Raw genomic sequence first — 23633 nt, 5'->3', positions numbered from 1 at the left:
TGAAAATTATGTCAATTTAGAACTGATTCCACAATGATAGCCCAAGAAACACATGTCAGTATTTTGGAACAAGCTGGGTAGCTTAAGGCAGATCACTCTCCACAAGCATCATCAAAGTTGATATTCAAGCATCAAGAAAAAGGTTTTGTGTTAGAGACAAGTCAAGGAGCTGAAAGTTAAACTGAGTTGAAGCGCCAAAACAAGATTAGATGACTTGTTCAAATGGATTAAATTTTTGGACTACGGAATCTTCAGGACAACACTCTCCCAGATGAGGGAGGAGGAAGGCGGGTCCAACAAGATAGAGAAACACTGATACAGAAAGAGGGATGGGTGGAAAGCGTGAGAGAGGGAGATGAACGAGGGAATGAGGGAACCGACGGGATGAGCGAGGGAAATCTGGGTTTAAGAGCTTTGCTCCGCTTTAACAAGAGCAAATTATTCGAGCCTGCAAACAATGGAGCCAAGAGAGGAAGAGGACTCAACTGAGATCAACACCATGTAGGAATAATGTAGTTCTCCGTCAACACACAGCAGAGAGATTTTACCGTCTGGAGGCTGGAGACACTCTCCTAATTGTGTTTTGATAAAAGAGAAATGGCTCGTACTTCATTTTCCAATTATAACTGCAGCACTGATTAAAACACGGTGATTTTTGTCTATTTTGGCAATTTGTCATGCAATTACAGTTGAGTAAATTAAAGTTGAGTAAAAACTTTTGTTTGCAGAAACCCCTATTTACATAAATTTGTTCTGAATAACATATTGTTATTACCCCCGCCAAGGAGGTTATGTTTTCGGTGCTGTTTGTTTGTGTGTCAACAGGATTATGGAAAAACTACAGGCCTGATTTTCATGACACTTGGTAGAAGGGTGTCACATGAGCCAAGGAAGAACCCATTAAATTTTGGCATGGATCTGAATCACGGGGCAGATACACAAATTGTTTTTCACTTTTGTTAACAGGTCCATTGTAACACCTTTGTCTACGGAGAAATAAATTGAATTTTGTCACACGAGTGCCAATTCGTTATAATAAAGTAAGTGGTGTGCCATGACTAAACATTCAGCAAAATATAACAGGCACCTCAAATATCACCATTGAAAATAGTATCAGGGATGTGATTTTTGTCCAGCAGAGATGAGGCTTCAGTTAGGCACAACCATATTTTGATTCTGTAAGTCCAATAGTGGTTGCACTTTGTAAATTATCAATTTGTAAATCATGGAAGACTAGACTATTGGTCTTGACCCTTCTAGTTTTATTTACATTTAGAACGACAGCGGTACATGTTGAAGGTTGAATCGAACGCAACATTGTAAAAATGTATTCCAGAGTAAGCGACACAGTGTGCAGAAGTTTTTATTGAAACGACAACTGTGCCAAAATGTGTCGCCATCATGTGAACATGTGATGTCTAAACTATCACCAACAAAAAAAACACCATTAGTGATGAAATAAATACTCAGATTTTTTACTTAAAAGTAGAATTGTCACAATGTAAAAATTGCCACTTTTAGCTCGTTGTCTTGTTTTGATAGGTGTAGTGCTGCCAAAGTGCACTTGAACAACTATTTTTCTACAAGCGAGGAAATAGAATATTTGCAGTTCGCGTACCATTTTTAAAGTATTTTTAGGAAGATCCAACCATCACTAAAGACTATGTCATGCCAAATGACTAGCCAAAAAACTTTGGTGTGTTGATTGATTCACATCAACTTATGTATTGAGGAGCATGACAGCATTCCATCTTAAAAGTTGCCAGTAGCCTTTGAGCGGCACAGTGAATTAAATATTTTTTTCTCCAGTCTGTAGCTAGCTAAGGTTAGTAAAGATGAAAAGGCAGCAAAACATCACCTTTCATTTTGTGGAACAGCTAAAAGTAACTTCAACTTCATAGGTTTTCATTGCCTAGATAAGGATGACTTTTCCTCAGAATGGATGTTTCAAATGCTGCAGCAGACAGTTGTTTTACATGAAAAAACCCCTAGAAACAAATGGCTGGCAGAAGTAGCAGGTGAAAATACTAATGCACTTAGCAGATAAAACCCCAGACATTTTTCTCAGGAGTTGGTGGAGACTGAAACAGAGGTAAAAGGAGAGTAAATGTTGAATAATCATCAGGTGGACTGAAATAGGACTCAAAATGAATGCGGATGTTGCAATCAAGCGGGAAGTCTGATGTAAATAAATGTACTGTAGTGCGGCACTTAAGAAAATCAATACATTTTTCTGGAATGTAGTGGAACACAGTCGAAATATAAAGCAGCACAAAATGGTAATACTTTATTTTGTTAAGTACCTAAAAATTACACAGTATAAGTACAGTACTTGAGTAAATGTACTGTAACACTGACAGCCAACATAAACAATCATTTTAGCTTCAAAAGAGCATTTATTGTAATCTGCCTGTCCTGATACAACCTTTTCTTCATGCAATTAACAGCACCAACTTACATCAGAAATGATGTCACGCAGATTTAGACCGAGATGGATCAGCGCGGCTGTGCCAAAAATAGATGTTTTGTTTGAGTTTAGTCGAGTTTACCCTCCATACAGCTCTAATCTGAAGCTAAATGAGGCTCCTTCCTTATGAGTCTGATGTTTAGACTACTATCTCCCTGCTGGTAACGATGAGTGTGTCACATGGTTGAGTGTGTAACATCCCTGATAGATCAAGTATTGACCTTTCTCTCTCTCTCTCTCTCTCTCTCTCTCTCACACACACACACACACACACACACGCACACTCTTTGCCTTTCTGGGCACCCTGATTAAACTTCCAAAGCAGATTGCATAATACATACAACAGAAGCAGGGCAGTGGAGATTTAGAACAGCAGCCTTTCTTTCCCCTCTCTCTCTCCCTCTCTCTCTCTCGGATGAAGGGATTGCATAAGGAAGGAGAAGGGATGGATTCAGGTCACGGTGGCTCTGGGAGCCACTGTGAGTGATTAGACCAGACAGACTCAGGCAACTCGAGCTCACTCCCTGTCTGGTGAAGAAGGATGGAGGGATGTGAAGGAGAGAAAGACAGAGACAGAGACCGGCCTTCCAGGCTGTCAACTCATTCCACTTGACTGTTGTTCTATTCCTGACCAGCTTGTGTGCTGTTCCAAAAATAAAACATTATGAAGGAGTGGGCGAGCACTTGCATATGCAGCGACCCCCCCCCCCCCCACCACCACCACCCCCACCCCCAAAACACACATATAGACACTTACTACTCACATTTAGAACATACAAAAGATGTCAGTCATTTATTGTGTCATTTTGGCAGCCCTTCTCTGGTGTAAAGATTGAAACCTCATCAATAAAACAAAACAAACTACAAACGTTCATATATATTTGAAAAGAAAAAAGTACAAAAAGAGAAAAGTGAACACCTTAAATTCTTTTTGGTAAGTACAACAACATCCGATTTTTCTTCACGGTTTTAGTTTCCCACATTTTGAGCCTGCCTCTTTTAGATTTCTTTGGTTTATTGATGCTTATTGGATGCTTTATACACAATTTAAACCATTTTTAAAAATGCATTACATCAATAAATCCCCAGAGACTGCTGCGGCAGACGTGGCTAGTATGTCATTATAACCGTAATAACACCGATTTGGATGTAAACAAACGATATCTTGTATTCACCTTAGCTGCTGAACTCTGACCTTTCGACTGACACCAAATTCGACCCAATCGGAGCCTACATGTCCCTTTCACAGCCTACAATAGCCAATGAGAGCCCACGCTGTAAAGAAGGGCCAGCCCCTATTATTTCGTGCCGAGCCAATTGCAACCGATGAATCGATGAAATTGTGCCAATGGCTGGCACTTTGTGTAGCCAATAAAATTCTGAAAATAACAATATCCTGCTTCAACTACGAAGTTCATGATCTACCAGCTAAAAACCCCCACATCTGCTTGCTGTTTTGAAAAAAATACTCAAACTGATGCAAACGCGGCCCCTTAAACCTGCATTCTATCGAACAGCCAGCAGGGGGCGACTCTTCTGGTTGCAAAAAGAAGTCCGGTGTGACACCAAAATGTGTGACCTATCAGATTCTGTGACCCCAATGGGAAGTTGACTACGTGAAGCGGCTGCAGTTTGGTTAGGTGTAGGCACCAAAAGTACTTGGTTGGGTTTAGGTACTAAAAGTACTTGGTTATGGTTGGGAAAACGTCGTCGTTTGGGTTTTGGTCACAGAGTGACTCGTACCCTCAGCACTGTGTAAATTTAACCAGCGCCTTTAAAAAAGCTTATTGGGAGTTGTTCACTTTCTCTGCTGAGTACATTTAGTTTTAAGATTGTTGTTCGCTAGACAGAGTTGTCAGCCATATTAAAATGACAGTTAATGTGAATTACAGATGCACCTAGCTAAGCAAGCTAGCTAGCTCCACACACGGCCGTTAGCTCCACTGTCTTGTCCAAATATGGTCACGTCCGGTGCTGCTGGTTGCAAAAAATCAACATGGTGGCGGCCTATCGGCCAAACTCAGGGCTTCAAAATGGCAGTCCACAAACCAGCAGGTGATGTCTATTAAAAACCTCTAACTCTCACTGATTAACACTTTGTATCTGGTTTGTTGAATCTGTACACAAACAGAAATGTAAAAACTTCTCAAGAAATACTTCCAGAACATTATTTCCCTTAAAACAGCATTTTTAAATTTCTGTTTTATATGTACAAATTTAAAAAATTGGTCCATATTAATTAGTGAACATTAGAGGGGTTGATAAGAAGATATATCTAATTTCTATGCATCATCTACAAGGCTGGAGGGATGAAGCCTGGAGTCGAGGGGAAAGAGCTGGCCCTGATATTTTGTTTGTTTAACCCGTACATGAACAGCAATAACAATGACAATTTTGGTGAGTTTTGGGTTGGAACTTTTTAATGACATTTTCATTTGTGAGCTTTAGAGGGACTGGTAGGCCTACATCTTCTCTTTGGACAGCATTAAGCTAGCCGTTTCCCCTGCTTCCAGTTTTTCTTGGTAAGCTAGGCTAAACATGTTCTAAGTCCAGCTCCACATCTCACACCGTCTGAAGGAAATTAAATAAATAAGCGCTTCCCAAAATGTTGGACCAGTTCATTAAAGCTTCTCAAGTGGAATTTAAGGGGGGAAACTTCAATGTTCGGTCATGTTACTTTAACGCCAAAATTAAATGTCAAACAAGGAAATTGTAGTTAAAGCTAAAATCTTTCCTCTTCACCTTCAGTAGACAGCTGGCATGGGCATTTCCAGGGATAAAGTTCTAATTTACTGTGCTTATACCCTTGACCACAGCCATCTGTACACAAATGTGCATACCCTTTCTCTGTTTACATGGTCTTTACACACACCCTTCTTATACCTTCAGTAATCCAGCACATGACATTCAGCTGATTTAAATGTTTAATGTGAAATACACGACGCTGTCATATAATCTTTGCTGATGTTTACTGATCTGAGGATTTTCATGCCACACAATCCACATAAGATCTCATTATGCATGAAAAACAAAAACAAACTCATGATGACACCAATGAAATATTCAGGAGCAGTCAATCAGGGACGGCAAACTGCTTCTGAAAGTGTCACTCTGCTATCTCGTCTCCACATGACATGAAAATAAATGGAGGATGCACTTTCTCCCCTCATTTTCTACCAGTCGGTCACCGTTTAGCTCCGAGCAGTGAAACTTGCTGAGTGTGCATTGTGTGTATGTGTGTGTGGTTATATATAAGCCGTTTCATTACATAAGGACAGCAGCAGCAGTGGAACTGATGGGACCGCTGGTTCAGTACCTGGTTTACAGCATGAGGTTGTAAAAAGCATAATCTAACAGCTGGATGGGAGACAGAGGCTTGCAGTCCACTTGAATATCCCCCTTTATTGTCTTCATTACATGGTTAATTATCTGGGCCTTAGATAACAGCACTTTTCCAGCAGAGCACAGTAAAACAGCACCAGAACTACTTTTCCTGAACATGTTCCTGCATTTCGGGTAACAAGGTTCTGACAACAGAACATTGGGCTCTGTAGTTGTCTAAATGCTCCATGAGTCTATGAGAAAATACATAAACAGCTATGAAGTGAAGTCATGTTGCACACAGTCCGGTGTCACTGTCAGTAGGGCTTGTTAGACACGTCACGTGGGCTTATGCTGCCACCTAATGGAGCTGAAAGTTTACTGCGTCGGTTGATCCGTTGAGGTTGAGACATACAAACATTTCATTTATTATTTTTTTGCCAGCTTGTCCTTATATGGGGTCACAAGAGGGTCACATCCCAGCATGCACTAGGAAAGTCCCACTAGGCAGTGTCTGTAATCCTACTTGTGTGGGAGCCACCGTTCAAACCGGCTTTCTTGTTGAGAGGCAGGCCAGCTAGAAAGTGAGGGTGAAGGTAAGATCACAAGTGGGAATCACATATTACAGATTTGTTTTAAATGAGATCTCTGAAACTCTCAATCAACCCAATGTCGTGTTTCCTTCAAGTCCAATTTTTCACATTTTTGGTCACTTTAGGGTAGCTGAACGGGCTATATGTTTTATGGCAATTGCTTCCACATCCAGCAGGCACAGAGCAGCAATAGCATTTGTCTGGAGTTGTGTTTCCTCCACCAGACCCAGGTAGAAGCTGTTTGGTGCCGAGCCCTGTAAAGTGGATTTATCAGAGCTACTGTTACAGTACTGTACACCTGAGGGAAACTGCAGTTTGTGATTATTCTCTTTTGGTTTGTGACACCTTTCACCTTATACATAGTAATTTTATTTAATGTTTATATACAATATTTATTTGCTGCTTTATGTTTTCTTGGTGAGAAATAATTTCAGAATGGACCCTGGACCAAAGTAAGTTTTTTTTCAAGTTGATTGCTTGTTTTATAGTTTTTTTAAGCAAACAGCCTACAGTTCTGCAATGGTAGAATGAAGATGCGTGTATATATTATATGTGTATGCAATATTTTAAGCAATGAAGCTAAATTAATTACTGATAAATTCCAAACATACATATATGTATTATATTGCTGCAGGACCATAGATAAAAAAAAATAGCTGACGATAAAACAGGCTTTTGGGACTGCAGCATTTACAGGCAGCACCAGTCTTGATCGCATTTGTTCTCACAGTACACCTACACAACAGTTCACAACCCTATGTAGCATAATCTACCAAGACTTTAGCTAATGCTTACTAAATATTTCCAAACTCATGTCAGTGAATCTCTCTTGTCTGGACTGTGCTAAATAGCGGAATCAAACAGCTCTATGTAGACAGGCTTCAGTCCACCAGAGGATGCTGTAGCTCACACAACCTACTTGAATACAGATCCACGTTACCTGCACTGCAGGAACAGGGGCAAATAAACTGCTCTGCACTAATGACATCAGGTTTATTGTGGCATATACTAGCTTTATATTCCATAAATGTTTAAGACTGTATAAAAGGATTTAAATGGGGAAAAGGCCCCCAGCTCAAACTGACCTAATTGATACATTTCCTATTTCTTTTGTGAAAACCAAACAAAAGGCATCAGGACAGCTTCAGTTTTGTCAACTTTCAGTAAGTGAGGAAAAAGTCAATAACATGCAAGTGAGCCAACACTGCAGATGAAATTTAGTTTAGTATTGAGTCTCCAAGAAATCTGCCAGAAGTGAGCATGTCATTTGTGACAATGAGATAATCCATGAAACAATTTGACTTTATCAGAACTAAGTAAAGCTATTTAAGCATATTGGTAATTTTTTTCCTTTTGTTTAAAGAAAAAGATGACTTGATTAGTGCTTTTATGTTAATGTTTTCCTGGCTTTAACTAAATCATGCACTGATTGCCTTTTCAGAGAAAGAAAGTCAGAGAGTCTGTATTAAAAAGCAGGGGTTTAGGCCACCTCTGCATGTGATTCAGGGAAGTGACAGCATTTTCCCATCCAGAGCAAAAGACCTGAACCTCCCAGCCTTAGAGCAGCCACCAGCTACCCACTTCAAACCTTTCAGCTGCTGCTGCCCCAGGATGATATACTGCCATGGCATCCTGTTCATCTCCAGTCAATGCGTGTGAGTGGCTACTGTATCTTTTCAATAGACGTTCGAAATGATATGGCCATAACAGATGCAGGTCATGAATCAAAGGTCTTAAACCACCCAGCTAGCTGATCTGTTCAACAGGTGCTACTGTCCGATCTCCTCTGGATACACAACCTGGAGGCACCACATAGAAATACACACCGAGTGTAACCATCTCTACTGTCCCGGACTCTGCTGTCTGCTGCGTCCTTTCTACCTGATGCAGGTCTACATCTGAGCTTTCGCATGGACCACACTGACTATTCCTGCCTTGTGTGAACTGAGCTTGCGAACGCAATGACCCCATCAAATCAACAAAGCCTGAGAGGAAGGAGAGGAAAAAAAAAATGAGAGCAAAAATTCTGTACAGCATATCAAAGCATAACTCTTGTACCTTTTTACTTGGCCCAACTCAAATTAGAAAAGCATTAAAGTGCTTGAAAAATAAGGATCACACATGTTTCGAATATGCTGAATTTTAATTGATAATAAATTGTGCTTTTGTGGACCCCAGACTTCGCATTGAAGTGGTTAAAGGTGTTTTTTTTTTTAATGGACATAGGCTGGAAAATCAGAGGAGAAGAAAAATAATTGATGGCATTTGAGGTTGTTTTAAGGGGTTCTAGTTTGATAGCTGAACCGGTTCCCTCAGCTGAACTGTAGGTTGCACCTGTGAATGCTATAAAATTCACCAGTTGGACTCAGTCCAAGCTACATTAGAGGGACAATTGTGTGCACATATGTACCACCAATAACCATTAAGAAACCAAAAGTTATTCCATAAGCACCAGTCTGTGGTTTAAAGAGACCCTAATCCTGTGGTTCCCAAACCATAAACCATCTAGCTGAGCTCCTTTGTTGCATCTCTTTCCCTCATTTCTTAATGATTTCTATTTTTTAAACAATGTTGCAAGAAGTGTGTGGTTTTTCAGATGAACAGTCTGTTATAAATACTGCGTATCGACACAGAACTGTTGGTTGGTTTGTGTTGCTGATATAAACTTTGTTTGTATTGCTTTCTGATGTGATCCAAGGTGCTGCAGATGTAATATTTCCCTGCTCTGGAGTCTCAACAGCTGCTGAAGTGCAGGTCTGAGCTCCCTGGTGGTTTTGCCAGTAAAGGAACATCGTACATGGGCTGATCTCCCGCCTCCTTCGCCGCTCTGGATGGGAGAAACAGAATCTCATCTGGGAAGTAGAACACCCTCGTCGAAGCCCACCAAGGCCTGTTGCTAGTAACCCAGAGACGCCTGCTGGCACAGCATGAAACACATAACTCTAGTATGGGAGTGGATCTGTGGTTTACAGCTTGGGCTCCTTACCCAATTAGACTGGATCATGGAGGCAAAGCAGAATAGGTGACGTTTTTACAAAGCCACAGGGGTCTTTAGAATGGATAGGTTCTGTTTAGGATGGAGGGGGGATCAGGTTGGGTTGGGGATATGCTATTCCTAAGTCTCTTTTATCACAACCTGTCAGAGTAACCACACAGGTACACGGAGCAGCTGTTCTCTGTTCTATAGGTGCAGAGGTACCAAAAGCAAGCTAAAATTTCACTTAATTTTGTCACATGGTGACTGTGTACCCTGCTCTATAACCTTCAAAAGAGAAAACCATTCAATCTGCCCTATTATTAAAATATAATTCTATATTACATAGATATGAACAGAAATCAGTAAAAGGAGACGAAGAAAATCCCCAAATCTTTATTTTCTTCACAACATTACACAAAATGATAAAAAATGCCACTTAAACAAGACAAAAGAAAAGCTTAAATGATAATAAATAGCCAAAAAGTAAGAGCAAGTAGATAAAAAATAAATGATTCATTGTGAGAAAATGCATTGGTTAATAAAATATATTACAACTCGTTCACTTGGATGAACCACCACCTTGTAGTATATGCAGTACCTTGCACAGGTTTGTGGATGTATTTATACAACATGAAAACAGAGAAATATGGGTTCAATGCATGAAGGTGCCGGGTGGAAATACGGCTAACAAATAAAAGAATCAAACGTCTTGTAATAGCTAAATTACATACATAAAAAATTAAACTCAATTGTGTCTGTTTTGTGCTTTCATGCAAGTCTGCAACCTCCATTTCTGCTGGAGGCAAAAGAGGGCATGAGGGAGGACGCAGTCTGGGGTAACAAGAGGATCATGATGGATGTCTCATGGTATTTCAATCAACAACACCAATGACCGCACCATAACAGAAAAGCTCTGCTGTGAACAGACCACACAAAAGGAAATACAAAATTTCACATGACAGGGTTCCCCATCAGGAGCTCCTGACAACTTTCAAAAACAGAAAGAAACCCATTAAATTTAGCAAGAATGGTCCCAAAATTCAAAATTTCCTGTAATAAATGTTCAGAATGTAACAGCCTGTTGAGTCAAGAGAGGTTTTCTAACTCTAAACTTTATGTAGAGATTATATCCCTGACCCTAAACCCTATTGAGGGCTGTTGGTGATCGCTTTGAGAATGTCACACGTGTTCTTGGAGATGACCTCTCTCAGCTTTCGCACACGGCGAGGGCTGGACGCACCGACATAGCTCTCCGGCTGAAGGACGGCCATGCCGTCGTTCGCGTTTCCCATAATGATGACCTGTCCCTCAGCGGCGGCGGCCGTGATGTTTGGGCACGGGCAGTTCCAGTCCATGTTGAGGAAGGTGACCTCAAGAGGCTCCTTGCCAAAGAAGCGTAAACCCATCTTCTCATCCTTGAGGATCTCATCCACAGCCACAAGGGCATGGCCTGAGTCCTTCTCCTCCGTCAGCTCTGTCATGCGCCCCAGGATGACGAAGTCGCTCCGGCAGAAGCTCGTCACCATCTTGCCTCTTGGCTTGCAGGCCTTGCAGTGGTGGTTTTTCGGGTAGGGGCACATCTCCTCGCAGGCTTCTTTAGATTCAAAGTTGTTGTCGTTGCCCTCACATCCACCGTAGATGAAGGACTGACACTGCCGCAGGGTGCTGCTGTAAGCCCAGCGTGGCTCGTAGGCCTTACAGGGTCCCTGCAGGCTGGGGAGCCCACAGGGGCCCGACAACTCGGGGCCGCAGCACTGCATGCACTCCTCGTATGTCTCCAACACCTTCCTGGGCTGCTGGCTGTTGTTGCTGTGGCAGTGGGTGAAGGAGAAGCAGTTGTTGGTCTTGGGCTCATAGTACCAGCTGACTTTCTCCAGCTCGCTCCCACAATCTTCAGGGTTATCAGGGGGTTTCAGACACTCCTTGGGCAGGCAGCGCGTCACATTCTTGGCCTCGGGGGTCTTGGGTGGCTCTGTGGGCAGCACAGTGAGCGGGTGGTTGGCCTGCACGGAGCCAGATGGGTTCTGAGCAGTGCAGGTGTAGACTCCTGAATCATGCGGCTGGGCGTTGTAGATGACCAGCTGACCTATGTTAGTGACCACCATATTCCCTCGCACATGATTAGGCCTCATGACTACCCTCTCCACCTCCTCTGGCAGCTGCTTCTCCCAAGTGATCTCGGGCCGGGGGCGACCTGTCACATCACACAGGAAGCTGGCTGTGTCACCCACGTTTACAGTCTGGTGAGCGGGGCTGCTGACCACAACGGGTGGCTGAGGCTCAGTGGGAGGTGGGATAGTTGCCTGAAGTGGAGCAGTGGTAGGGCGAAGAGTGGTCGCCTGCGGCAGCGAGGGGCTAGTGTTGGGCCAGGTGAGGTGGAATCGGCAGGTGACGACGGACAGGGTGATGCCCTTAGAGCACGCCTCAGCATCCATGTAGCACTTGTTGTAGTAGGTCATGCCGTCGGAAGCGCAGGTGAAGTGCGGCTCCCTCTCGCAGCGGTCCCTGCACTTACACACCGGCTGGCCGTCCCAGATGTCACACTCAGACCCCTGCTGGGTGCACATAAAACTGGCGCAAGTGGCTTCTTTGGGCATTCCCATGGGGCCTTTTTTGCCGTCTACGTAACGGGCTGCCACACAACTCCGATTCCCACACACATTTTGGCAACACTTCTCAAAAGACTCACACTCCTGAAAGAGGAGAAAGGAGAAATTACAGATGCAGGAGGCTGTGTGCATCTGGAAGACATTTTCATACAGTCCGAATGTATACAATTAGAACACAGAAAAGAGATTAATTATAGGCTAACTGACAAATTTCAGAGATGCAAGTGGATAAAAACAGATCAGATATGATTGATATAATACACAAACTGCATGCAAAATAACGAATTAAACATTTAAAAACTGTCATGTGGTTAAAAATACAATACTTAATTCTAAAAGGTTACTCACCTGATCAGATTCACACTCTCTTGTGCAGGTGCTCATTGCATCCACCCACAGGTTGGGGTTCATGTCATTAGGACAGATCCCCGCGTGTGAATAGGTGATATGAGGCAAAACTCCGACCTCGTGCTCCATCCACACTGACACACACGCCAGGAACCAGATCCAGCGTGGAAACAGCATCCACCACATCTCCAGAGCGGTACACAACTCAACAAGTGGTGAACCTTTTTTGTTTGTTTGTTTGTTTTTTTTACTTGTAGATTTCTGTGATTCAGCAGGAAGCAAACTCCACTTCTCTGAATATAAAAGTAGGTAAAACGACGACACAATTCAAAAGCGCATCACACGTGTGTGAGTCTGCGAGTCAGGACGATGTGTGTCAGCTGATTGATCCAGTTTGGTATTCCACTTCTGCAGCGATGATGCTCTATTTATACTACCACCACCGTTAACATCACTCGCCACGTTACTCGCCACATGACAGTTTTGAGTTGCTCTTGAGATGTTGGAAGAACCGTTTTAAAAAAGTCAGTGGTAAGCTTTGGGCTGGGACTGGCGGGGCACCTGCCTGTTAAAAGGATTGCTGGTAACCCCGTTTAACCCTTTGCGGGTTCCAGCGGCGCCAGAGCGCACTGTGCGTGAGGACGCACGGAGAGAAGAGACACAAAGGCAATTTGTAACTTAGACATATTATTTAACGATCGTACAAACTAAAACCACATGTTCAGCTAACACACATAGAATTCAACAGCCTATGTGCTGCACTGTATGCTTTTGCTTTCTAGTTGCAATAATTACAAATGATGCAGTACGCCTGCACACATTAATTGTACTTTGGTTTTAATAAGCTATATACTGACTATGACAGCACACTACTCTTATTTTTGATTTGCAAATATGTAACTCAATTTTATCTTGACTTACCTGTTGAAAGAATAGACACTTTTCAGTAATAATAGAGATGATTTCCTTAAATGTTTGATTCTCATAATTAAAAAACATCTGTTTTTGCTGCAACAAAATATGCCAGTAATAAACACTTCAAGGGTTCCAGGATCAGCCTCTGTAGGTGCTCTTTACCAAGTTTTGTGGAGAAATTCTATTTAGATTTGATCTCTTTTATTATACAGATAAAAAGTTTGAGTGCTTAACAAACATTGGATTAATGTTTTCTCCTTATATTAGAATGTAATAACTTATTTCACATTATAATATTGTCAGTGAAACTCTTTCACATTCATGGTCTCTAACTGATTAGTCATAAAGAAAGAAAGCTGTGATCAACAATACCTAATGCACAAATATTTTGTTTAAGTTTGACATGATAATATAAAATGAAAAATGTTCAAATAAATAAATACAAATACATTTATTCTCCTAAGTTTGGTGCATTGTAAAAATAAATCTAATCAAATTAAATCTAACTAAAATACTTGCTGTACTGTGTAAAATATTTGAAGTACTGTTAATTAAAAGTCTGACTAAATAAACAAATGTACATATACAGTAAATGTTTAGAGTTAATTAATTGTTTCTCCTTTCTCAACAGTGACTACACATGACCTGTGATACGTGACTGCCGCTGCACAGCAATTTCCATTCTTTTGCCAACATTCAGCCGTGGACTTAAAACTTACAGTATACATGCTCTACATTCTACAAAGCATGTCTTTGTACACAGGATTAGTCAATACAACCACTTTGTGTGGATTTATGGAAACTTTTCAGACTCATTCTCAAGATGCACAAGTTCCAGAAAAAAAACAGTAGAACATTATATTGACAAGAAAAGCGTAATTGCAACATTATAACAGGTTATCACCCAGCGCTCCCAAGTTTTCATTTATGAGTTTGGCTTCATACCTAGGACTTAAAATAGAAAACACAACTAGCTTTGAATACACCCCTTTTCCAATCTGACTCGCAGGCCAGGAGAGGTGAGATGAGGACAGTGTAATTTTATACAAAAAAATAAAAACAGACTTTGAAAATCAGGTGATGTGCTGCACGGCTGCATGGCAGAGCATTTAATGAATGAAGGTGTTATTATAATTTGCTCTGCTCATTCCTTTCCTGTGTAAACTACTTGGACTGGTTTCCTCCACAGTTCAGCTGAGGACAGGGGAGCTATTAGCCCGCCTTCCAGTGCAATAACTGTGGACTCCTGCTGTGTCTAAGTGTTTGTGCGGGAGATTATTTGTTCTCGATGCAGACATGGTGATTTTAGTGTATGTGTGTGTGTGCCTGACAAGCAAATAAATAAAGTCTGTTTATCTCAAGCTTGCCGAGCTTCCAGGGCTGTAGGTCTCAATCCTGTAAGAAGGATTATATACGCATATGCTCCATGACAAACAACTGCACAAATTCTGCATGTATAATTAACTATATCAGCTTATTTGACCAAGAATTTACTATTTACTACTATATGTCTGGGGCTTTCCTGTGATTTATGAACTGACTTCAAACCTAACATTCTTCTAGTTCTCTCATCTGTATCACTGTCTGCACAACCTGACTGTAAAAATCTCATCCGATGTATGCAAACTTTTCATTAGATACTACTTCAAGCTTATTGCTGAAATGAGAGAAAACATATCCCATCACTTCCCCGGGGATATGCAGAAGGCGGCTCACCTTATACGGCCCTCACACAGTCTGAACCTGTCATGTACAAATGACACGTTTCATATGGAGGCGGAATTAATAAACTGTCAAACCCAGTGTGGACGGATACATCTCGGGGCTACAAATACGTAGGAAATGATAGGCTTATTCTTTTTCAGTCAGGAAAACATTTCGTGGAATTAAATAATAGGGAAGCCTGAAAAGCCCGAAATTACCCAATGGCATGCCCTCAGGCGAGAGGTTATTTGAGGATTCAAGCTTCAGTAAAAGCAACAGCTACTAGAAACGTTCCTTAGCCTGATTTCTGTGTAATTCGGAAAATGAAACTCCACATTTAAACACAATTTAGATAAGATATAAGATCAGTGTAAGTTGCAAGTTTACAGACCTTAGTGAGTTAAACAAAACAGCTCCACAAGCGCAGCTGACATTAGACTATTAAGCACCTGATAATGAGCTTAATGTACGTATGTGTAGTACGGTACAGCACACACACCAAATATTCACAAAACAAAAAACTGAGAAAGAAAACCAAAAGACACAAATTCACTCAGCATGCAGAAACAAAAAATGGATTTATGCACAACACTGAGGCAGGACACGAGACAAAAATATGAAAAGCTACAGGAATAGTTCAACATTTATTTGCTTGCCACGAGTTAAATGAGAAGATTGATACCACTCTCTAATCTGTCTGCTGAATATAAAGCTACAGCCAGCAGGCGTTTAGCTTAGCTTAGCATTAAGACTGGAAACAGGGGGAAACAGCTAGGCTAGCTTCAGGAAGACTTCAGCTTCAGGAAGTCACTGCTCCCACCCAATAATTAGTCTGGCACATTTCACCCATGTGAAATTGCAACTTGTTATTTTTATTCATTTATTTATTTTTACAGTTTAGGGTTTTTAAAGGATAAAAACAAAAATGACATAATGTGTTAATTAGCGAGCTGCGGAGACCGATACCCCTTAATGTCTGTCCTCTAAACATTAAGCCACTGCCAGCAGCCGGTTAGCTTGGAGCAGGGAGCCTGGAAACAGGGGGAATCAGCTGGCCTGGCCCTGTCCAAAGATAAAAAATCTGTCTAGCACCTTTAAAGCTCACTGATTTACTCACCACATCCCCTGCATAACGCTGTAGATGTAACGTGTTAACTAGCAGCTGGCTGTAACCTTATCAGATAACTATTCCTTGAACCATTTAAATTTTTTAAAATAAACTTCAACGTGTTCTATATTGTGAACAAAAATGTAAGGTTTCTAATTTTGTCTGTTTGTGCCATGAATGAGAAATTCACCATTTGCAGTTGTTAATATGCCAGCGGTTTTCCACATCTGCCACATAAATTTGAAACTTGAAGAATACTTTGACATTTTGGGAAATTATTTGCTTATTCGCTTTCTTGTCAAGAGTTAGATGAAAGGATTGATACCACTCGCATATATGAGCCAGCAACCGATTAGCTTAGCTTAGCACAACATGTGGTGACAAGGGGAGACAGCTGACCTGGCTCTTCCTGAAGCTGAGAATAGAATTTAAACAAACATACAAATATAACACGTTAGAGGTTCTGCTAGACATATTTTGTTAAAGTTTGGACAGAACCAGGCTAGCCTTTTCCCTCTGTTTCAAGTCTTTATGCTAAGCTAAGCTAATCTGGCTGCTGGCTATCAATATTCCAATTGAACTCTCATCAAGGGCTAATACTGTATTTCCCACAAAGTATTCCTTTAACCTTTTTAGACAAATGTGTGTGGTCCAAATATAGTAACAGAACATAAGAGTGTGGAAAGAAAAACAAGGAGCTTTTGTCACCACTTTGCTGAAGTTGTTTTCAATCTTCTCACTTCTGGTTCCTGTGCCTGCAGCACAAACTGATGGGGCAAGTCAGCAGACAAGCCTCCCTGCCATTTCATGTAGCTTTGCCCATAGGCAGGGATATTACTAAGCAATCTGGCAGCGAGCACTCATTCATCCCGGGCCATCAGCATCTGTCAGTTTTGGCAAGTTGGAGAGACAGAGACAGTGTGTGTCGGCAGTAATTGGAGGCAGACATTGAGAAATGCTAACCGCAGCTTCTCTGTAAAGCACCAGCACACGGTGTGCATCTGTGTGGGGCAAGAGACATCTTGCTGTGAAGGATCTGAGGTGAACTCGTCTTCTCAGTGCTGTGTGTGTGTTTCCATTGGATCAGAGTACTAGTAAACCGCTCAATCCCCAATCAATCCTGAGAGCAGGAAACATCTGATTTCTCACGTCCACATCGTTCCCAAAAATCCACTGAGCAGACAACAACAACATCCTGAAATCTTGTTCATCTGTTTGTCTGAACAAGCTCAATTCAATTAATTTTAGTTTGACATTGCCCATGGAAAACTTCCTCATCTGGTGTTTAGACAGAGCAGTGTCATGTATGTGTGTGCTAAGCTCCATGGATGGATATTACTGACACTGCAGTAATATTCTGCTGGGTTTTAACAGGTCTTCTTCTTCTGAGGTACTCAAGTTTAGATTGGGTGCTGGAGATACTGCGACAAGGTTTTAGTGAAGGTACTGGAGAGGGTTTCTAGTGGATGCCTGATTGACTGTCAGCACACTCTAGTGGATGACTGGAATAATTACATCCTCATTTACAGATTCTTTTTCTTACATTTCGCCAGCTCAGCTCACCAGGACCGAATTTTTATGTGAGGTCTACAGTTAAATATCCACTCCGTTTATTGGGAAAACTAATGAATCCTATCTGAATGAAGGTGAGACAGATGTTAATTCAACTTAATGGTCATTTTGGAGGCTGCAGTGTTTTACATACATAAGAGGTGTCCCTAATATTTCCCCCACCATATTTACGTTGAGCAATGCAGATTTAAGCTGCCAGTGCGCACACATAAAACAGCCCTGTGTTTGCTAGGTGTACCTAACGAAGTGGAAATTGAGTGCATTTAATCCCTCTTAAGAAAAGGGACTTTTGACCTAAAAGCAAAGGGATATTCTATAAAATAAATATTAAAAATTCTATTATACTGCATTTAAATAGTTGTTAGCACTAAATGAGATGCTGATCGACTTGGAGGTCACCACTGGTCTTTGGTTATGTGCATTCTACTCTTTAAATCGGATCACTAATACATAAGATTTGAATAGCTGGAGTTTAAATATTAGTGAGTGGGCTGTGATTTTTCAAATTTAAAGGAGTACATAAGTGATTTAGTGCCGGAGCTCTAGAAAACTGGGAGACCTATGAGAGACAAATAATAATTAAAATAAAGCAGTTATAAAATAATTATTAATCCCTAGTTAACCATCAAAAATGTTGGATTCTACATTTCCTAAAATGCAAGTTTATAGCTTCTCTTGAGTATTTTCACCTGAAGTTATTTTGCATGGTAAGATTTTACTCAAACATATGAACAGTTTGTATAATACGATGCATTTTTCAGTGCACAGAATCGGTTTACTGAGCAATTTCAGTCATCACCTAGGTCCCTTATGTCTTATTTAGTTTTTTTTTTAGTGACCAAATTTGCAAGTGCTGTAAGAATATTCCAACCTTTTTTAAATGCCAATGAATTTTCTAAAATGTAATGTTTCAAAATTCTAGCATTCCCTTGTTTTTACTGCAACAGCCAATATTTTCACTTGTTTTACGAAAATGAGGTTTGGAAGAAAAATACACCTTCAAATAAACCATCTTTTGGATGACTACTTTTACAAGTACATTTACATACTAGTTAAGTGCTTTCACTTTGAATGATGGACTTTTTATATTTTATTTTTAGTGGGATATTACTACTTCTAGTTCAAGGCTCTGAACACTTCTTCCACCGCTGTTTGAATCTAGATTCAGTTCTGCTCCAAATATGTTCTTCTCATTCTACCGACATCACGTAAAGTCAGCCTAAATGTCTTGCCCCCGACTTCGTAAAAAAGACTTTCTGTTAAGAATGTTTAGTCTCTACACCCAGGGGTCTACAACCCTGAAGACCTAATACAACTCTTTTCACAGACTGCAAGTTACTTCTAGTGACTACTAAACTGTCCATGTAAAATCATGGCATTAACAAATCTATTACTTCTTACAATGGCTAATTTCAAGACAGCACACATGGATTGGTCTTCCTTTTTTTAATAAAGGCATTATTACATTTCATATTTTGGTGGTACAGAATTCAAGTTTTTATAGATTTGGTTCACAAAAGAATCACATATTTAACTGCAAACTTCCCTACATGAGACAATTCTTTAAAAAGTAGCTTAAATAATGATACAGTACAAAAATAGGTGGGTTTATCACAAAAGTGTATGTTTTTTTCTAATGAGGAAAGTACAGTGGCACAGTATTTTTCTTTGTAGAAAAAATAAAATAAAAAAGTTCCTCCTTTGTTGTTGATGTTTGTTGAGCAGCAGATAGCCGATTAGAAAATTATACATTCACTGGCTTTCTTCATCCCACTGGCAGAAGGCACTAAAGAGCACACTTGAATCAACTAGAAGTTACACATATGGCTTGTATTTTTCCTCTTTTGATCCCAAAGGGCCATTGATTGCAACCCAGAACAATTCAGTCATTGCCAGAAACTTAAAACAATCACAGAAGAGTACGTAAATAGCCTGATGTGGGTTCAGACAAACACAACTGTTTGCAACTGCTAATTGATCTAAGTGTGCAAAGGAGTTCATGCTTAATTGAAAACCAGCAGTAAGTGCCCTGAAAAAGAGGTACTCTTCAGTTCCACTGCCAGGTTTGAAATTCCGACTGAGCTGAGCTGATCCTCAACCCTGGTTTGTAACATTGGGACAAAAGGCGGTTCTACTGTGTCAGTCCTGCATCTTTGGCCATGCCGTAGAATATTCCTCTCTTTGATAAGAGGTTTGAAGGAGTGTCAAACTCTGCTACCTGTCCCTTGTCCAACACCAGCACTCTGCAAGAACAGAGACAAGAGAATGATTCATTTACAGTCTGCATAGTTTTCATAACAATGCTATAATGGCTAAATGCATGTAGATCGATGCATTTGAAGGGAAATTCCACCTTCATACTACCATGTTGCATTTCATTAAATTCAATGCATCATTGGCAGGGCCATGAATTTGGATGTTTCCTTTAAAGCAAGTATTAATAGATATATATTGAACCTTGTGTAATCCAGGATTGTGTTGAGTCTGTGAGCGATGGTAAAGACGGTGCAGTCTTCAAACTGAGTCCGAATGGTGGACTGGATGAGATCATCTGTCTCCAGGTCGATCGCAGCTGTAGCTTCATCCAGGATGAGGATCCTCGTCTTCCTCAGGAGAGCACGAGCCAAACACACCAGCTGCCTCTGGCCAACACTGTAGATCCAACAGCACGCAATACATGAAGCAGAGTAGACTACTCTACCGACGACAACTATTCACTCAAACGCTGCTTTACTGGGTCTTTTTCCTGTGAGCCTACCTGAGGTTCTCTCCACCCTCTGAACACTCCAGGTCCAGTTTTGCCGGCTGGTTGCTGACAAACCTGTGGAGGTGAGAATGTTCCAGAGCTTTCCACAGCTCATCATCACTGTACCTCTCAAAGGGGTCCAGGTTCATCCTCAGCGTGCCTGAGAACAGCACAGGCTCCTGTAGCAGAAAAAGACAAATTAACCAAAACATCAAACAAATCCTTTAAAAGCAGAAACAATATATTATGGGGATATAAGCTGCTGATAAAAAAAACATTTACATTTTATATTTAACTGAAATATGTCAGCAGTAAAATTTTCCATTCATATTTCATTTGCTCGAGTCTGAGAGAAATAGACAACTGCTGCCTGAATGCTATTTCAGAAACGCTGCTTTAACCCTGCCAAGAAATACAGTATGTGATAATACTGTGATAAAGATTAACAGCACAAAATATTGCTATCAGAAGCTCCAGGTCAAAAGCAATTGGCCTTCAGAATTTGATATCTGTCAAAGGCTTTTTCTATCCCTCGTCTTGTGAGGAATCTGTGTGTGAATGTGTTGTGTACCTGTGGTATGATGGTGAGTTGGGACCTCAGGTCGTGCAGGCCGATCTCAGATATCTTCACCTCATCAATGGTGATCTCTCCTGCTGCAGCTTCCAGCAATCGGAAGAGGCAGAGCGTCATGGAGGACTTGCCGGCCCCTGTGCGACCAACGATACCAATCTGTACATACAGAGCTGTGATTAGTGAAGCCACCCTCTTGATCCATTATTACTTGTGGATGGCCTCATCGCACTCTCCCCACCTTCTCTCCTCCTTTGACGCTCAGTGAGAGTTTCTTTAGGACGAGGTCCAGTCCCTCTCTGTACCGAACGCTGTAGTCGCGGAACTCCACGTTCCCCTCCATGGGCCATTCGGGTGGGGGCTTCTTGTCCTCCACCTCCCAGGGGGCCTGTGAACACAAACGCAGCATTTCTGACTAGGAAAACTTTCTGAACAAGTCATTAGCTCGCTTGGCTTTCAGCAGAACTGATTTGTTTATCACTCTAAAAACACTCAGAGCTGCCAAACATTTATTTCACCTCTGGGAGACACTGGATGCTTCAAATAAAGGATTTCACTAACAGCTATACCAGCTATAGAAGGGGCACATACTGCAATGGCTACTGAAAAAGTACACTGTGTACAGTACAATGCCCTGTTTGTCTTTGGCAACAGAGGGGGCCTTGTTGGCACCAGGTACCATTTCTGGATCTAGTTATGGTTTATAGGTCCTGTGTTGTTTGAGAACATGTCTTGGCAGCAGCACAGTTTTGTGGAATGTGGGTAAATTCCTACTTTTTAACTGCAGCACAAAGCCAACGCTATTTTACTTTTGATAGCAAATGAATGCACCGTCCAACTTCAGCTATCTCACACACGCATGCACGCACGCACGCACGCACGCACCTCTGGCTTGGTCTCAGAGTACTCCTTCACTCTCTCCACTGCTACTATGTTGCTCTCCAGATCTGAAGACATCCGCACCATCCAGTTCAGAGACATAGTCACCTACAAAAACAATATTAGAGTGTTGTTTAAAAGGTTTTTCAAAGCGATGTAATGTATTTCAGTGATCTTCAGTAGGTACTTCTGCTGTTGCCTGGAGATATGTGGAAAGACTGTGGAGTAGCTTAACTAATTTGAAAAAATAAACATTATGAATATGGTTAAAACTTCTGTCATTCTACTGTGTAGTAGTACAAATACAAGCCTGACCAGAAAAATGGTAACAATTCAATTGTATGAAAAAAATAGTTTCATAACAATGTCCACTTTTATAATTAATGGTGTTAAATAAAATCTAGTAATTTTTCTGCTGATCAAATGAACACACTTGGAACATGTTGGGTGGCGTCCATGAAGGGGTATATGAGTTCATCTGTAACAAGGCTGTGGAGGTTGGTTAAGAATAACCAATGTATTTTATAGCCATTTCACCCTGAGCATATGCTACCTGTTAGGGTTCAGTAGGTTAGGGCTGAAACTAACAATTATTTTCAATGACCATTTTCAACGATTATTTTCTTGACTAGTGGTTTGATCTATAAAATGGCATAAAACAGTGACAAAGTTGATATTGTGAATAGCTACAATTGCATTCATTTGGAGTCATGTTTCTGGAGACATGGCGAATGTTAGTCTCCTTTTACTTCTTTTTGGTCTCCTATGAAAAATATCTGGTTCTTTAACTGCACAATGTTCACCAGCTAGTAACTAAGTTTGTCTGTTGTTTGGTGGTGGGCTTGTAGTGCACAATGTGTTTATCAAAGCTGCTTGCTGTAAGAAATGAGGTTTAGGAGAGTGGAGTTTGCAGCTGCTACAATGAGCTACTGAAAGAGAGGCTAAAAGACTCCTTATACTGAGTTAAACTGAAGAACTGTGTGCTAGTTCTCTGCGAGTTGGTCATAATGAATGAGTGACCCATGTTACATTAGCCATAGTGACGTTACCCATTGCTAATATTAAAAAATATGATTACTGCAGCAAAGTGAAAAACACTAAGTTATTAAATTATAATTTATTTTTAATGTCAACATAAAGAAGAACGTGGGTATAACTGACTCAATCCTAAGCATTTTAAAATATAAGTAATTACTGGTAACACACACTTATCTAAAAATATATTGACATAACTTACTATCTATGCTAGGACTTATAAACAAAACTAAGCTCAGCTGCTGATTTACGTCATATCTTTTATACACAGTTAAACGCTACAGATTGATCATTTTACAGTAGATACATTGCACCATACCTGTAAAGCGTAGGACACTGACAGACCCACAAGGCCGGGGTTCAGACTCTCCTTTCCAGTCACAGCAAACAGAGCAGCAAACAACACGATGCAGTTCCCAATAAACTCAATACGCACTCCGAGCCACCTGTTTGACAGTGTTACAGCAGGGTTACAGTTACAAGAAGTCAAGCCTAATGTACAACTGAGGAACTCAGCTGTGGGTATAAATATGCAAAAACTTTAAACTAAAGGATAAATAGCACCAAGTAACTTATTTTCAGGGATGTTGTACTTCTGGTCACACCTATATTAGTGCTGTCACAGTTGGCATTTTGATTGCGAATTGAAAACACCTCACTGATTACATACGAATGTCACAAATAAAATAACGACTAGTTTGCTTTTACATGCTAATCAATTATTATTTATTTATTTTAATATGACATTGCAGAAAAAACACAGGTGTAACTAATAATCATGGCTGTAT

The 23633-nt window shown here is 40.8% G+C and overlaps 2 protein-coding genes across 7 annotated transcripts in view; both read right to left on the bottom strand.

The window, feature by feature from the left end:
* Positions 1 to 10503: 10503 nt before the first annotated feature.
* Positions 10504 to 12501, bottom strand: LOC123983259 (WAP, Kazal, immunoglobulin, Kunitz and NTR domain-containing protein 2-like). The gene is made up of 2 exons (XM_046069446.1): positions 12316 to 12501; positions 10504 to 12051 (listed from the first exon to the last, which is right to left on the bottom strand). Exons 1-2 carry the CDS (start codon positions 12499 to 12501, stop codon positions 10504 to 10506), a joined length of 1734 nt encoding a protein of 577 aa, XP_045925402.1.
* A 6544-nt stretch (positions 12502 to 19045) lies between these two features.
* Positions 19046 to 23633, bottom strand: part of abcc3 (ATP-binding cassette, sub-family C (CFTR/MRP), member 3) — a 61034-nt gene continuing 56446 nt past the window's right edge. For 5 of the 6 annotated variants that reach the window (XM_046068051.1, XM_046068050.1, XM_046068052.1 and 2 more), the window contains 7 exons: positions 23165 to 23291; positions 21817 to 21918; positions 21173 to 21319; positions 20932 to 21090; positions 20373 to 20539; positions 20072 to 20266; positions 19046 to 19857 (listed from right to left, as the gene is read on the bottom strand). In XM_046068051.1, coding sequence (XP_045924007.1) covers positions 19746 to 19857; positions 20072 to 20266; positions 20373 to 20539; positions 20932 to 21090; positions 21173 to 21319; positions 21817 to 21918; positions 23165 to 23291 — 1009 coding nt within the window. In that variant the 3' untranslated portion in view covers positions 19046 to 19745. Of the gene's footprint in view, positions 19858 to 20071; positions 20267 to 20372; positions 20540 to 20931; positions 21091 to 21172; positions 21320 to 21816; positions 21919 to 23164; positions 23292 to 23633 lie in introns of those variants that run through there. The other variant, XR_006827989.1, reaches the window with a different exon arrangement.

The sequence above is a fragment of the Micropterus dolomieu genome, linkage group LG14, assembly GCF_021292245.1.
Source record: "Micropterus dolomieu isolate WLL.071019.BEF.003 ecotype Adirondacks linkage group LG14, ASM2129224v1, whole genome shotgun sequence".
NCBI classification, from domain to species: Eukaryota; Metazoa; Chordata; class Actinopteri; order Centrarchiformes; family Centrarchidae; genus Micropterus; species Micropterus dolomieu.
This window is presented reverse-complemented; position numbering and strand designations above follow the sequence as displayed.